This window comes from Polypterus senegalus, chromosome 2 (assembly GCF_016835505.1).
Source record: "Polypterus senegalus isolate Bchr_013 chromosome 2, ASM1683550v1, whole genome shotgun sequence".
Classification (NCBI taxonomy): domain Eukaryota; kingdom Metazoa; phylum Chordata; class Cladistia; order Polypteriformes; family Polypteridae; genus Polypterus; species Polypterus senegalus.
Window position 1 is genome coordinate 87,290,522 of NC_053155.1, and position 14,082 is coordinate 87,304,603.

General features: G+C 38.3%; 1 protein-coding gene across 2 annotated transcripts in view; it reads left to right on the forward strand.

Moving 5' to 3' along the window:
• Positions 1-14,082, forward strand: part of LOC120523132 (high affinity choline transporter 1-like) — a 59,845-nt gene that overhangs the window by 24,402 nt on the left and 21,361 nt on the right. For both annotated transcript variants that reach the window (XM_039744132.1, XM_039744131.1), the window contains exons 2-3: positions 1,252-1,447; positions 9,629-9,742. In XM_039744132.1, coding sequence (XP_039600066.1) covers positions 1,264-1,447; positions 9,629-9,742 — 298 coding nt within the window. In that variant the 5' untranslated portion in view covers positions 1,252-1,263. The remainder of the gene's footprint in view (positions 1-1,251; positions 1,448-9,628; positions 9,743-14,082) is intronic.

Here is a 14,082-nt window from a genome sequence, read left to right on the forward strand (position 1 = left end):
CTAGATGAATCAAATTCATGGAAGGTTGCCGGTTCTAGTTCCATTACTGCCAGAAGGGAACCTATTCTAATACTGTAATCCCTCGCTATATCGCGCTTCGACTTTCGCGGCTTCACTCTATCACGGATTTTAAATGTAAGCATATCTAAATATATATCACGGATATTTTGCTGGTTCTCGGATTTCAGTGGACAATGGGTCTTTTAATTTATGGTACATGCTTCCTCAGTTTGTTTGCCCAGTTAATTTATATAAGGGACGCTATTGGCGGATGGCTTAGAAGCTACCCAATCAGAGCATGTATTACATATTAACTAAAACTCCTCAATGCTATCAGATATGCTTCCTGCGCAGTGCTCGATTGTTTGCTTGTCTCTGCCTCTATCTCACCCTCTCTGACATTCTCTGCGCCTGACGGAGGGGCTGTGAGCAGAGGTGCTGTTTGCACAGAAGCTGTTTGCCTAGTGGATACGGAGGCACCTCTAAGAAATGCCGCTTTATCGCGGTGCTTCCAAAAGCACACTTATTGATTTTTTGATGGTTTGCTTTAATATCTCTCTCTCTGACGTTCTCTGCGCCTGACGAAGGGGGTGTGAGCAGAGGGGCTGTTTGCACAGAGGCTGTTTGCTTAGAAGATACTGACGCTCCTGTAAAAAATGCCGCTTTATTGCGGTGCTTTGGAATACTTAAAAGCACACGTATTGATTTTTTTGATTATTTGCTTTTCTTTGCGAGCGCTCTCTCTCTCTGAAATTCTCTGCTCCTGAAGAGAAGATATATTTGCATTCTTTTAATTGTGAGAAAGAACTGTCATCTCTGTCTTGTCATGGAGCACAGTTTAAACTTTTGACTAAAGGGTGTTATTTCATGTCTAGAGGGCTCTAATAATGTTAACAGTATGGGAGAGTTTATAAGGGCTTAAAATATATAAAAATAACCATACAAACATATGTTTTCTACTTCGTGGATTTTCATCTATCGCGGGGGGTTCTGGAACGCAACCCCGCGATTGAGGAGGGATTACTGTATTCTATAATTGGCCCTTTAATATAAAAATGCACCAGTGGCATTGTACCCCCAAATGTCATGCGAAAAGACAATTTCCCCTCAAGGATTAACAAAGTATATCCAAAAAAAATTACAGGTGTTATGTAAAATCACTTTTGTGTTTTTCTGAATTACTTCATAGTGAGGTATACAAGTAGAGGTTTTTTAATACGTCTTTTTTTTTTTCTTAATATTTTTGTTCAGGGTAATTAGAAGATGGCAGTGCACATCCCAGGTCTGTTAGCTGTCATTGTGTTTTATGTGATTATCCTCATCACTGGCATCTGGGCATCAAGAAAGTCCAAAAGAGAGGAGGAAAAATGCACAGGAGAGCAAAGCGAAGTATCAGTGGTAGGCGGAAGAAACCTCAGTGCCTGGGTGGGTGTGTTCACAATGACTGGTAAGTAATCAGTCTTTATTGTTAATCCCTCAGTACAGCTTCATTTACTGTACCCCAAAAAGTATCATGAATTTAATTTTTATTTTCTTCTGGAAAAGGTAATGGTAACAACTAATGGAGATAGAAAAGGCAACAGTCCACACAGGCTGTGGAAACATCTTGGTAAATCCCTCAGATTGAATCAAGCGGATTCCAATATAGATCTAAGTAGAGAGGAAGGCTATGTCCACACCTCTGTGTATTCTTTCAAAAACTTTGTATTGAAATGAAAACCATCTCCGTCCACACTAGTGTTTTCAGATTGGTTATGAAAGTGTCTCTGTCTACACTGAAATAGCATATGACATAACTGTTTGCCTACACTGGGCATGCACACATTGGCATAAAAGAAAGAGGTATCCTCCACTCCAGATAATCATTTGCAGCTTATGTTTACTCACAAAGAACAGCAATAGCAAATATGAAAAACAAAAAACACATTTTTTTTTTTTTTACCGATAATGATGTGGAATTGTTACTGAGAGTAATGTATAAATGGAAAACAAATTTTCTGAGAAAATGTAATGACCAGGATCCAATCGGAGAAGGCCACATAATAAGTGCGATTAGAGTCTGTATTTTCAAAACTCTTTGTTTTCACTCATCCATACTACTGTACAATACAGAGCCTACATTTTCAGAAATATGTGGCTCTGGAAAGGTCTCCATTTTCAAGAGTTAAAAACACCAAGATGGTGTGGAAAAAAGTCAAAAATGGAGGCTTATCTCTGCATTTTTAAATGAAAATGTAGTAGTGTAGGCATAGCCAAAGGCAGAGTTCTGCCGGATAGTAACCACAGAAGTGAATGCTTGTTGAGATATACAGTACCTGGTACAGGTTTGGAATACATTGAACAGGTCAGAGTAAGAAAATCTCGTCTAAGTTCCTGGCTTAATAAATGATAATGTATTGATAATTGGACTTTGTTGGTGCTGGAGTGTACAACTTTGACAAATGATAAGGGTGCACTTATGATACTTTGATAAACGTCTTTTACCAGAAGGTTATGCAAATTAGATCTATTCCTATATTGTCAAATTTCACATAATTCCACATTGAGGACCTGAATAAATTTTAATTCAGAACAACCGTTTCCCAGTAGAGTGTTGCAGTAAACAGAATCAAATCCTAACAACTCTTGATAGAAGGAAATTCTGCCACTGCACAAACACAACAAGGCAGTTTCGAGTCATTGATTAATGTCACAGTGTAGGCAAAGGTTTTAAGTGTGCCACTGTGATTTGTGAGGTTTATAACAAACACATTATTTTTTTTAAGAATAGCCACATAAACTAGTTGACAGGGAGATGAGATGAGTCAAGTGTTACACAATGGTGAAGTGCTGATTTGCCCTGATCAATATTATGGCCAGGGACATCAGGGTCGACAGCTATTTCAGATACTGCCAAGCAAGCAACCTCTAAACTCAAGCAGGCCATTAAAGGAGAGTAGGTGGGCTTGTGTGCTATCCACTTTAGACCAGAAAAAGATTGTTTCCATGTGTGGTTATAGCATGTTTGTCTTTTGGGACCTTTGACCTGTAGAAAAAGCATAAAAACCTGGAAAACTGCACAGAACTCCAGAGCTCATCTATGGAGGAATGGAAAATATTGCGTGAGTTGAGAGATAAGACAGAGCAAATAAAGACAGAAAAAGAAGACATGTTAAGGGTGGTGAAGGATATTTATGGTGATCTGTTCTTTGAATACTCAGGATTAGAAGATTAGAGAGAATTTCTAATTGAATGGCTAAATAAACAGTTATTAAAAAGCAAATGGCAGGATTGGAATGTGAAATTACCTTGAGAGACCCGAAAGAAACTCTGAAACTCTGTGTATGCAAAATGGAAAAATACCAGGAACAGATGGGTTACCTGAAGAATTTTACTTTTTGGGAGATTTTAGAGCCCTGTGGTAAAGTGAGGTCCACGTGATCGCAACACTTGCGAGTTTAAGGAGGGGGAGTGGTAGCATGGCAGGAGCGGTTTCTGTGGTACAGTGTGGGCAGTCCCACACTTAAGTGTATGGGTGCGTAATCGCTTTTGGCCATAATTGATGCTAGGAGCTGCTAATCACCACACCTGTGTAACGTCCCCATTTTTAAAAGGGGAAGTGCGAGTGCGAGATGAGAGAAAAAGAAAGACTGAGACAGAGGTTAGAAGAAAGACAGAAGGCAGTAGGAGAAAAGAGCCGGTGCGGGAGCGAGCAAGTGAAAGGGAGCAGGCTTGTGAGGGACAATGCAAATAGTGAAGAAAAGAACCCCTGAGAAGGAGTGTGAGGCCAACACTTGGTGGGAAGAAGTTGAAAGTGGTCGCTCCAGCTGAACTGTTCCGAGGAGCTGGAGTGACTGGGAGTTTGGTTGACAGGGATGGGAGCAGGGGTCTTGGAGGATTGGGAGGAGAGCCCCAGCGTGAGCGCCCTGGGCGTTGGGGACCCAAGTCTTGATCCAGTGATGTCGTAGCTGTGGGACGGAAGGCATCTGGATGTGCAGAAAGTCAGCTGCATACGCAGATCGGGCGACCCCTGCGCTGCGAGGCCTGTGAAGGTAGCACGGGAGCTGACAGTTAAAGGAAGAAAAAAGGCAGCGGGTTTAAAAAAGAAAAGAACAGTTCCTGCCAGTGGATTTATAACCTTGTTTTAATTAATATTTATTGATTTATGTTTTTATGGATTGTTTTGAAACACTGCACTATTTACTTGAATACTTTTGATTCTGTTTTTAATAAAGGCACTGTACACTTTTTTTGCACCTTCCGCTTGCTTCATGTGGTGTCCTCATTTGTACAGCTCATCCCGGTCATGACTATCAATAGTGTCAGGTTCAAGAGGCTGCCGTTTATGAAAGAGGGAGCACAGAGCCCTACCATTAACAGCCCTTACTGAATGAGATGGTTGCAGAGATTTTAAGGGAAGGAAAATTATGGCAACAGGGATAGCTTATATTCTGTACAAAAAAAAGTTGAATCTGATTTGAAAAATTGGAAACTTGTAACATTACTTTGTGTAGATTATAAATGTGTAGCAAATGTTTTCACAAATAGGCTGAAAAGGTATTGCTAAATATTACAAATCAAGATAAAACTTGTGGAGTTTAAGGGAAGAAATTAGACTGGAATTTGTTACTGTTGAGAGATGTCATAGATTGGGTAGAAGACAGGAATTAGAGTTAGGATTATGCCTAGGATTTTAATTAATCTTGATCAGTGGAAAGCATTTGATCAATTGAATCTCAAGTTTCTATTCAGAGTGATGGAAAAGTTTGGCTTCGGCACACAGTTTATTGGATGGTTAAAAACAATGTACAAGGGAGTGGGAAATAAAGTCAGTTTAAACAGGGAGAGGAATGTGCCAAGGCTGCCTGCTCACTTCATTGCCTTATGTTATGTATATTGAACCAGTGGCCAAGCATTTAAGAAAAAGGAGGATATAGGACACTGAAAGTATCCTAATATGCAAACGATAAGTCTTTCTTTCTTATAAATAATAGAGATTTGTTTAAGTAATATTTTTGGGCTCTTGCAGGAGGTATTAGTGTTCACATTGAATTGGTACAAGTCAGTAATGATGTACTTTGATAAATGAAAAAAAGGAGAGATACCCTTTATTAACTCTCAATTAACAAGAATTGTATAAAGATCTTAAGCGTCAATTTCTACAAGACAGGAAGAGGAAAAAGAAATTGGGAAGCCAAAATAAAAATGATAGAATATAGACTCAATATGTGGAAAGGAAGAAATTTGACTTTTATAGGAAAGCTGCTGGTGGTGAAATCAGACATACCATCCTCATGTATGTATTTGGAAATGTTTTTTCCTTTTCCTCGTTATTTGGGGATTGAGGTTAAATCAGTGGTGCTTCGATTTGTATGGGGATGTAGATATGAGATGATAAAAAGGTTTGATATGGGAAGAATGAAGGAAGAGATATTATAGATATACGAGTAAAAACGGACTATGTTTTTAATTACTTTTTGTGCAAGGTTTTGCAATCAAGATTTGCACACTGGTTTCAATACCTTGTGGCTCTATGGTTTACATTAGTAATAGGAACTCTTACTGTGTAAGACACCAAAGGCAAAAGAAGTAATCCTTCTAATACCTAAGTCACTGCATATCCTCTGGAGTCCAGTTAAATCAATCATTAAGTTGAGGAAAGAATATGGCAGAGCTGAAAATCTGCCTGGAGCAGGCCATCCACAGCAACTGAGTGATTGTACAAAAACAAAACTAGTGAGGGAGGCCAGCAACAGACCTATGAGTACTTTAAAGGATTTACAAGCTGCAGTAGATGAGATTGGATGAGTGGATACAACTGTTGCCTTAGTGCTTCATATGTCACAGCTTTATGGAAGAAAAAGCCACTGTTAAAAATAAAAAACATATGGGAAACTCTGAAGTCAGTTAGAAGAAGGTTCTGTGGTTAAATAATCTGATGGCCAAAACGTTCATTTTTGGTCTGTGCCCATTATCAAATACTCATCATCCCCACTATGAAGCATAATGGTGGCAGCAGTGTGTGGTTGGTATGCTTCCTTGCAGCAGGCCCAGAAGGGATAAATAAATGAGGCAAAATAGAGGGAAATTCTGAAGGAAAACTTGATGCTGTCTACAAGAATCCTCTACCTTAGGAAAAGACTTGTTTTCCAGCAAGGCGACCCCAGGCAGAAAGCCAAAGCTACATAGGAATGGCTTAAGAACAACAGTGTTAAAATCCTGAAGTGGCCAAGTCAAAGACCAGATCTCAATCCAGCTGAGAATTTGTGTCTGGACTTGAGAGAGGCTGTTCACACATGCAACCTGACAGAGCTTGAGCATCTTTGTGAAGAAGAATGAGGAAGGCGTTCATTGTCCAGATGTGCAAAACTGATAGAGAGAGACCTAGCCACACAGACTTGAGGCTGTCATCACTGCCAAAGGTGCACCTACTATATATGGGCTTGAAGGGAGTGAATGCTTATGTGGTCAGTTATTTTATGTTTGCAATTAAGAAGAAGAATTAAAAATACTTCTTTGTGCTTTTACTTTGTGTCATGAGCGGCTGTCTGTTGGGGTTAAAGAGGCAACAGTGACTCTGGTTTGCTCAGAAAGTTGTTGTCACTTTGCTGTAATTCTCATGTAACAGTGAAATTGTTCATAGGGCATCAGGAAGGACCTGAGGTCTCATTTTATAAAAATTTGTGTGAATTCAAACGTGAAAAAAATGTGAATGCCAAAAACACAAAAATGCATATGACAATAAAACTCCAATTTATAAAATCTGGTGTATGCACCTATCTATGCAGATTTCCTTTATCAATCACAACCATCTTGTAAATGTACATATGTGAACGTGCCTCTAAATCCACCTTGGAAATAACCATACGTGGACAATGCTAATCAATCAGATAGATATGCAGTCACAATGCTGTAGACCTTCAATGGCTGGTAGAGCAGCCTCCCTCTTGACGTATCAAGACCCTGCAAACTGTTTTCAAAAGCATATGACTGTGCTCTGCAACTGGCCATGCAAGATCATGTACAGCATTATATCGCCTCTCCTCTGTGTTCTGGGGTTTAAGGAAAGGTGTAATATCTGAACAGATAGCCACTACTGCCTGGTATATGTAAAGCCATGATTGTGTTACCATGAATAATACAGGCCATATGCAAAACTGCGGGTTCACCCGGTTAACTTTTCAACAAGCCTCCCACCACATACAGCACCGTCACATCTGCTTCAAAGTAAATGAATCACAGGTTGACACAGACCACCAATCATGACATTTGTCAGTGTCATCTTAGTGTCACAGATGGCTTGTGGGTTAATGGAATGTCACTCCTTACAGTTAATAAAAGCAGCTTCATTCTCACTAGATGCTCTTATTTGCAATATGAGTGCATTAAAGTGCTCCAGTTACTTTTGGAGAGCTGGTCAGTGCTGCATATTGCCTTTTTAAGTTGGCAAGAACATGTTATGTTTTATATACAGGGTGAGTCAAAATTATGTTAACACTAATGGTACTGCTATGTATATAGTTGTATATAGTTGTATACAATTTTTGTGGACAATTTATATGCCACATATGGTACATTTGTTAAACATAATGGTGAACAGGTTGAGACATTCTTGTAAATCATCTTGCACATGTGAAGTATGTTTTGTGAATAAATTGTTTCCACCATTCAAATGTTAACATAATTTTGACTTGCCCTGTATATATATAACAACGCCATATGAAAACTAGATGTATTGCCTTACCAGTTGGTTAATGGCGTCCAGCACATCCGGCATAATGGAGTGAAGCTAGGCTGAGATATTCTTAGCCCCATCAGCCAGTTTCCTAAGAAGTTACCTATATAAACTTGATGAAAAACCAAAAATGTTCCTTGTTCAATGCAGCATTAACCCTCTTAAAAGAGAAGTAGAATACAGTCTACATGATAATTATCGCTTTTGAGGTGCCTCGCAGTTAGGAGACCCGGGTTCACTTCCTGGGTCCTCCCTGCGTGGAGTCTGCATGTTCTCCCTGTGTCTGTGTGGGTTTCCTCTGGGTGCTCCAGTTTCCTCCCACAGTCTAAAGACATGCAGGTTAGGTGGATTGCTGATCCTAACTTGCCCCTAGTGTGTGCTTGGTGTGTGTGTGCGCCCTGCGGTGGGATGGCACCCTGCCCAGGGATTTGTTCCTGCCTTGTGCCCTGTGTTGGCTGGGATTGGCTCCAGCAGACCCCCGTGACCTTGTAGTTAGAATATAACTGGTTGGATAATGAATGGATGGATGTACAATCCAGTAACAGCTCAGTGATATGATTTATTGTGTGTATGAGTTGTTATTGAGCTGGTTTGTCTGCATTGCCCGACTTGATGAAGGGTGTTGTCATTTCCCAGTTTCTCAGAGATGTTGTATACAGATAGGTCAAAGCTGCCATAAATATACAACTGTTCTCCCATTAAGCTTTCTTTAATAAGTCCCAACATTTGGATGGTAGGCTATTTTTGTGCAAACACAAGTTTTATAAATCTGACCTCTGGAGGTGAATGAATATGTAAGCCAAAATCAAAAATCAGAGACTCAAGGAAATGCTTGGTGTTATTCACCATTAAAAACTGATAATCGCATGCTAAACATTTTTCAATAAGGTATTGATCACACTAATATCTTCTCAGAAGTGACTTTTAAATTTCATTACTATAAACTGAAAGGTTTACTAAGAGAAATGGATCTGAAAGTTTTTAGTTTTAGTGTCAATGACATGCACGATAATCATAAAATAACGGCAACCACACAAAAACTAAAGCATAATATGCTGTTAACAGAACAGCAGATAAATATTGTTAATAACAAGAAAAAGAGATGTAAAAATTAAATCTTCTAGATTAGACGAAGCCCAAAAATCCAGATTCCCAGCATCATTTTTGGCAAATCTCCTATTCCCTTAATAATTCTACATCCTCAAGGCAAACATATGAAAAACTACTTAAAAAGGAACTGAACCCTGATATAAAAAAAAAATTGCTTCAAACATGAATCTTTGTGAGGAAACCTTAAGCATGCAATGCTCCCTAGATCCAAAATCGAAATATGTTGAAGGATTCAGTCAGGCGGTGGTGTGAGCCAAAGTCTGAATTTTCCAAAACGGAAACAGCAAGACAGCACTGCAGGACTAGGCAGCCATCCAAGGGTCACAAGGTGTAATGCTCGGGCAACGCGCCAGGTCTTAATTCACTTTTTTATTTCCAAACCTTGTCTAGGGAATTGCTCAGTAATTGACATTATTTAAGTAAAATCTAAAGAAAGTTTTTTGACAAGTTGTAGAGTAATGCGTTCAACAAATCAGCACTGAAAACAGCACTGAGCTGATCCCACATTTTAATACAAGTTCAGCTGAGTAAACCCCCAAAAATTAAAGATGAAGGCTCATGGGTAGAGCCTCTGTCAGGCTGTGATACTTAGTTTTTTACATGGATAAGATTGCATTTTGTTTAGTGATGACATAATCAGATTATAAGAAGTTGGCATTATTTAAAAGTATAATTAATGTTGACATTTTGTAATATACATTCAATTTAATGAAACACGTGACAACATGTGCAGTTTCTTCTATCGGTAAATTCTTTCTTGCTTAAAATTTGCTCGTTTTTTTTTTTTTTGCTTTTTTTTTTCAGCCACTTGGATCGGAGGTGGTTTTATTCTTGGAACTGCAGAAATGGTTTATAATCCATCAGCAGGACTGGTCACAAGCCTGGCACCTGTAGGATTTTCACTCAGCCTTATTATCGGTAAGAACCGACTCAAAGGAGGGCAATATGGACAGATGTGTGCAAGATAGAAAAGTAGGAACAGTTAATTTCACAGTGAAACATTCAATGAAAACTAGAAACTGTTCTGCCTTCATCACGTTTGTTCAAAATTTGAGGTTGAAGAAAATATAGAGATTTCAAAGTTTGGGTAATGGGTAAAGAAACAAAGAAGAAGGTTGGATACTAATTCACAATCTACAGAAAGAAGATGAAGTGCAGGATTAACCCTTATCCATGAAAGCCATTTTTATAACGCTTCCATGAATGGGGGGGTCTTGCAGACCATTTTAAACTGGTTAAATCTGCCTAAAAAGCAATACAATAGCTTCAGAAATATTTATTACCTCTGAAATGAAGTAAATGTGATGTAAATTTTCAATGGTTTACATGTTACTTTTGTAATAGTAATGTGTGTTTAGTGTTCACCAAATCATCTAAAATACAGTCATAGTAACACTAAAACAAGACGTCAGTTACACGTCTGATTCGCATACAGAACAGTCACTCAGAATCTGCTTCACCGTCAACTTGTTTGCAGGCCAGACACACAAGGTAACGCGCTGAATGTTCCTGGCACACCAGAAGTTTGCACTGGGAGCAAGCGGCCTTTATCTCTCTAGTTTTCCCTTGGGCTCATGTGACAGCGTCGCTACTTAGCTACATTTGCTACATCTCCACGGGGCTGTTTCATCATCAGTTTTTGTTTCCTCATCACTTAATGCAGTGCCACTTCCATCATCATTGTCCTCTTCATTTGAGTTGTCTGATGTATCGAAATCCAACAATTTCTTGATTATTTCAGCCAGGGCTTCACTTGCATTGAATTTCTTTGTTGGTCGTTGACTCATTGTTCATAAACACATCAACTGGACTTGCTCCTCAACAAACTATATACCAGCAATGTCTCAGGCAGGACTAAGAAAATCTAAACCAAAGAAAATAGAAATTTAAATAGAAAATTCAAATATAAAATATAAAATGAAGCAAAAATGCTTGTATGTAAATGGTAACGTTTCCATGAATGGGGGGTCTTGGAGACCCCCAACTACTTTGTGCTACTGTAGCACTTATTTGCCCTAAGCTATTGAGAAGTGGATTTCGGCACATTTTTCAAGACAACACAAAATGAAAAGTCAGAAAATTTCATGGCCGTCGTATTACCTTGAAAGGGGAAGAATTTGAAAATCTGCGACTGGGGGTCCTCATTTATGGATTAGGGTTAAAACCTTAGGCAGTTATTCATTGGGTGTGCAAACCAACTTTCAGAATGAGTTTGGCTATAGCTGCTCTGCCTTAATAGGTGTCTTAGGCAACATACTATTGTGTTTTTACTTAAAAGTTATCTCCATCCATCATTTATGAAATTATTACTGTTCACATCAAAAACAACCAAAAATGGATATGACACTAGGCTACACTAGGCATGCATTCAGCATAGATGTCTTACCTAAAACCGACTATCCTTGAAAGACTGCTAACACCACTGACCACAGGATTTATCGCAATACTGTAGTGATTGGTAAACTGTTTGCCTTTTGCGCATGTATTAAAACTGTACAAAGTGCAATTAAGATGCATACAGGTTAGCAACACAATAAGCACCATGTAAAGCAGCTCTTCTGTGCACTCGTATTTGGATTATGTTTTTCTTCCTTCAAGGGTGACCAATCAGGAAATGAGATGTTGTAATGAGTGAAATCCAGTAAGGGGTGGCCAGGTAATCAGCACAAACAAATTAGAGTGCAATGAGAGTCCATGTTTCTGAAAAACTGTATTTTCGCACATCCACTCCACAATGCTGAAGCTGTGTTTCGGAGGTACCTGTATGTGGCTCTGGAGAGTGTTTTCAGAAGCCTCCATTTTCTGGGGTTGAAACAGTTTGGGGTAGTTTGGACAAAGGCAAAAATTGATACTAATTTTGAATTGATTTGATATGTTTTGTTAATGTTTAAATGTATGCATTTTTAAACAAAAATGTTGTAGGTTGGATGTGGCCTTAAAGTCCTTGTGAGAGAATAATGACAAATGTGCTTAGGGAAGTCTTTGATCCTGATAGCACTGATTATGTTCACTTTAGGTACTGTATCTTTTCACTTTCTGTGTGCAGATAATGAATGATTGGACCTTCTCTACAGTCAATTCACTTAATAGCAATTTTGCATTAACATATATTTAATTGTGTGATACCCTCCACTAACATTAATAGAACTGTATTATGTGAGACATAGTTGTATACATGTTATCGAGTGCAGTTGACTGTAACTGAAAGTAAATCATGGCTCTGGACTGTGAAGGGGCCTGTGGACAAGAATTTTGTGTCTGCAAAGTAGTAAGCAGTAATTAAAAAATACTCTATTAAATAGGAAAATTAAATTAAGTGTAATGATATTTGTATATGACCATATGTTGTAAAGGGGCAGTAAGTAGAAGACGTTCTTTATTTTTTGCCACTTTGCTTGCTTCGTGAAGTGGGTTCATTTCAAAATTTTTATGATTTTACTCTTTAATGATTTTTGTTCTGTTATTCAAGGGTTTTGAAATATGCAGATTTCAAAGTGACTACAGGGGGTCCTCAGGTTATGACACAGTTCCGTTCCTACAACAGTGATGTAACCCAAATTTTGGTGTAAGTCGAAACACACCCTAGCCTAAATCACATACCTGTCCTAACACATTTGCAAAATCATAATCTAGAACATAAAAACACAACTATGCCACAGAAAAAGGAAAAGGACATAAATATACTGTACTGTACACTGTACTGTAGTAAAAGAAAAAATGAGTGTAAAAAAAAATCCTTACCTTTATTCCTTCTCACGTCTCAATTTTTTTAAGTTTTTATGGGAGTGAGCGTTGTAAACTCGAAACGTTGTATGTTGTAACCCAAGGACCCCCTGTATTAATTTTTGCTTAAAGTTATTTTAAGAATTTAAATTATTTTGTATCCATATTGAAGCCATTTTATTTTTTTACGGGTGCCACCAGTTGCTGCAACGTCTCTAAACGATTAAACCAGAGGAACGTGGCTTAGGACGTCAGCCTCACAAGTTTATGGATAAACATCTGAAAGAGTTAGTTTGCTGGTACTATTAGTATATTAGTATTTGTGTTCTTGGAAAAAGATATTTTCCTTTGTTTTACTACTTCAATTAAGAATTTCATTTTGGGTTTGTGGCAAAATCATTTTGGTTTCCTGATAGACATCACAATGGAATCCATTTTATGTAGCAGGTTATTATGACACAGTATAATACTAGGTACTTGGCACATAAGCATTGTTAAGTGTGACATCACACTTGTATTTTAAGATTGAGTCACGTTAAAAATTTGATATACTTCACGAACAATAAATTAATGACTCAGCATAAGAAATAACCTTCAAAATCTCAAAAACCCCTAGGAAATTATGTCAGGTTTTGACCGAGCTTCTGTTTTGAATAACATTTAGAACAACTTTTCCAATCTGATTTCTTTAGTGTTTTGACCCTTGCTTCATCTCACTACTCTGGCCAGTTTGCTCTTTAGATCTCTGCAGCTTACATCCCACAGACTTGACCATTCATCTCAAGACTGAACGCATGATGTCAGTGTTCACAATCTGATTCTTGCTCTGGATAAATTCTGGGTAATCATAGTCAAGACAGGTGTGTACGATGTACAGTTTTTAACTGAATGACACCATGCCTTACACAAACCTATGAAGAGCATATCTTGTTGATGGCTGAATTGTATTTATTGACAGAGATTCTAATAAGTAGGCCCATTCCAAAACTTACCTTTGATCACCTTGGGGTGCACTCTTAACCCATGCTCTTGAGGTGGTCGTTAACCTGTGCATTCTTAAAGCTGTCATATCAGGCTTGGGTCGCACTTGGGTTACATGATATGTGTTAAAAAAAGACAATGTATGACTGCTTCAAAACTGCTTTCTGGCCATTCTCTGTTATTTTACATTTATTAACCAGATTAAATTGTTTACCGTATATACTCACGTATAAGTCGGGTCTTTAAACCTGAAAAATCGATCAGATAATCAAACCCCGACTTATACACCCCTTCAAACATGCAACAATTAATTGTTTTTTTTATATCTTCTTTCCTCCTCCAATCACGCATCGAATTTTGTTGCAGCAGCGCAGTTACCAATTTCTTTCACTACTTCAACAACATTTAATTTAAAACCAGCTTCAAATTTTGTTCTGATGGAACGCTCCATCATAGTTAAGGGATGCTCTTATGATAAAGATGTATGATGGTGTGATACAGAAAACACAAAACAGTGCAAATGTTACTTCAGAATAGTTCGGGTATTTCTGTGT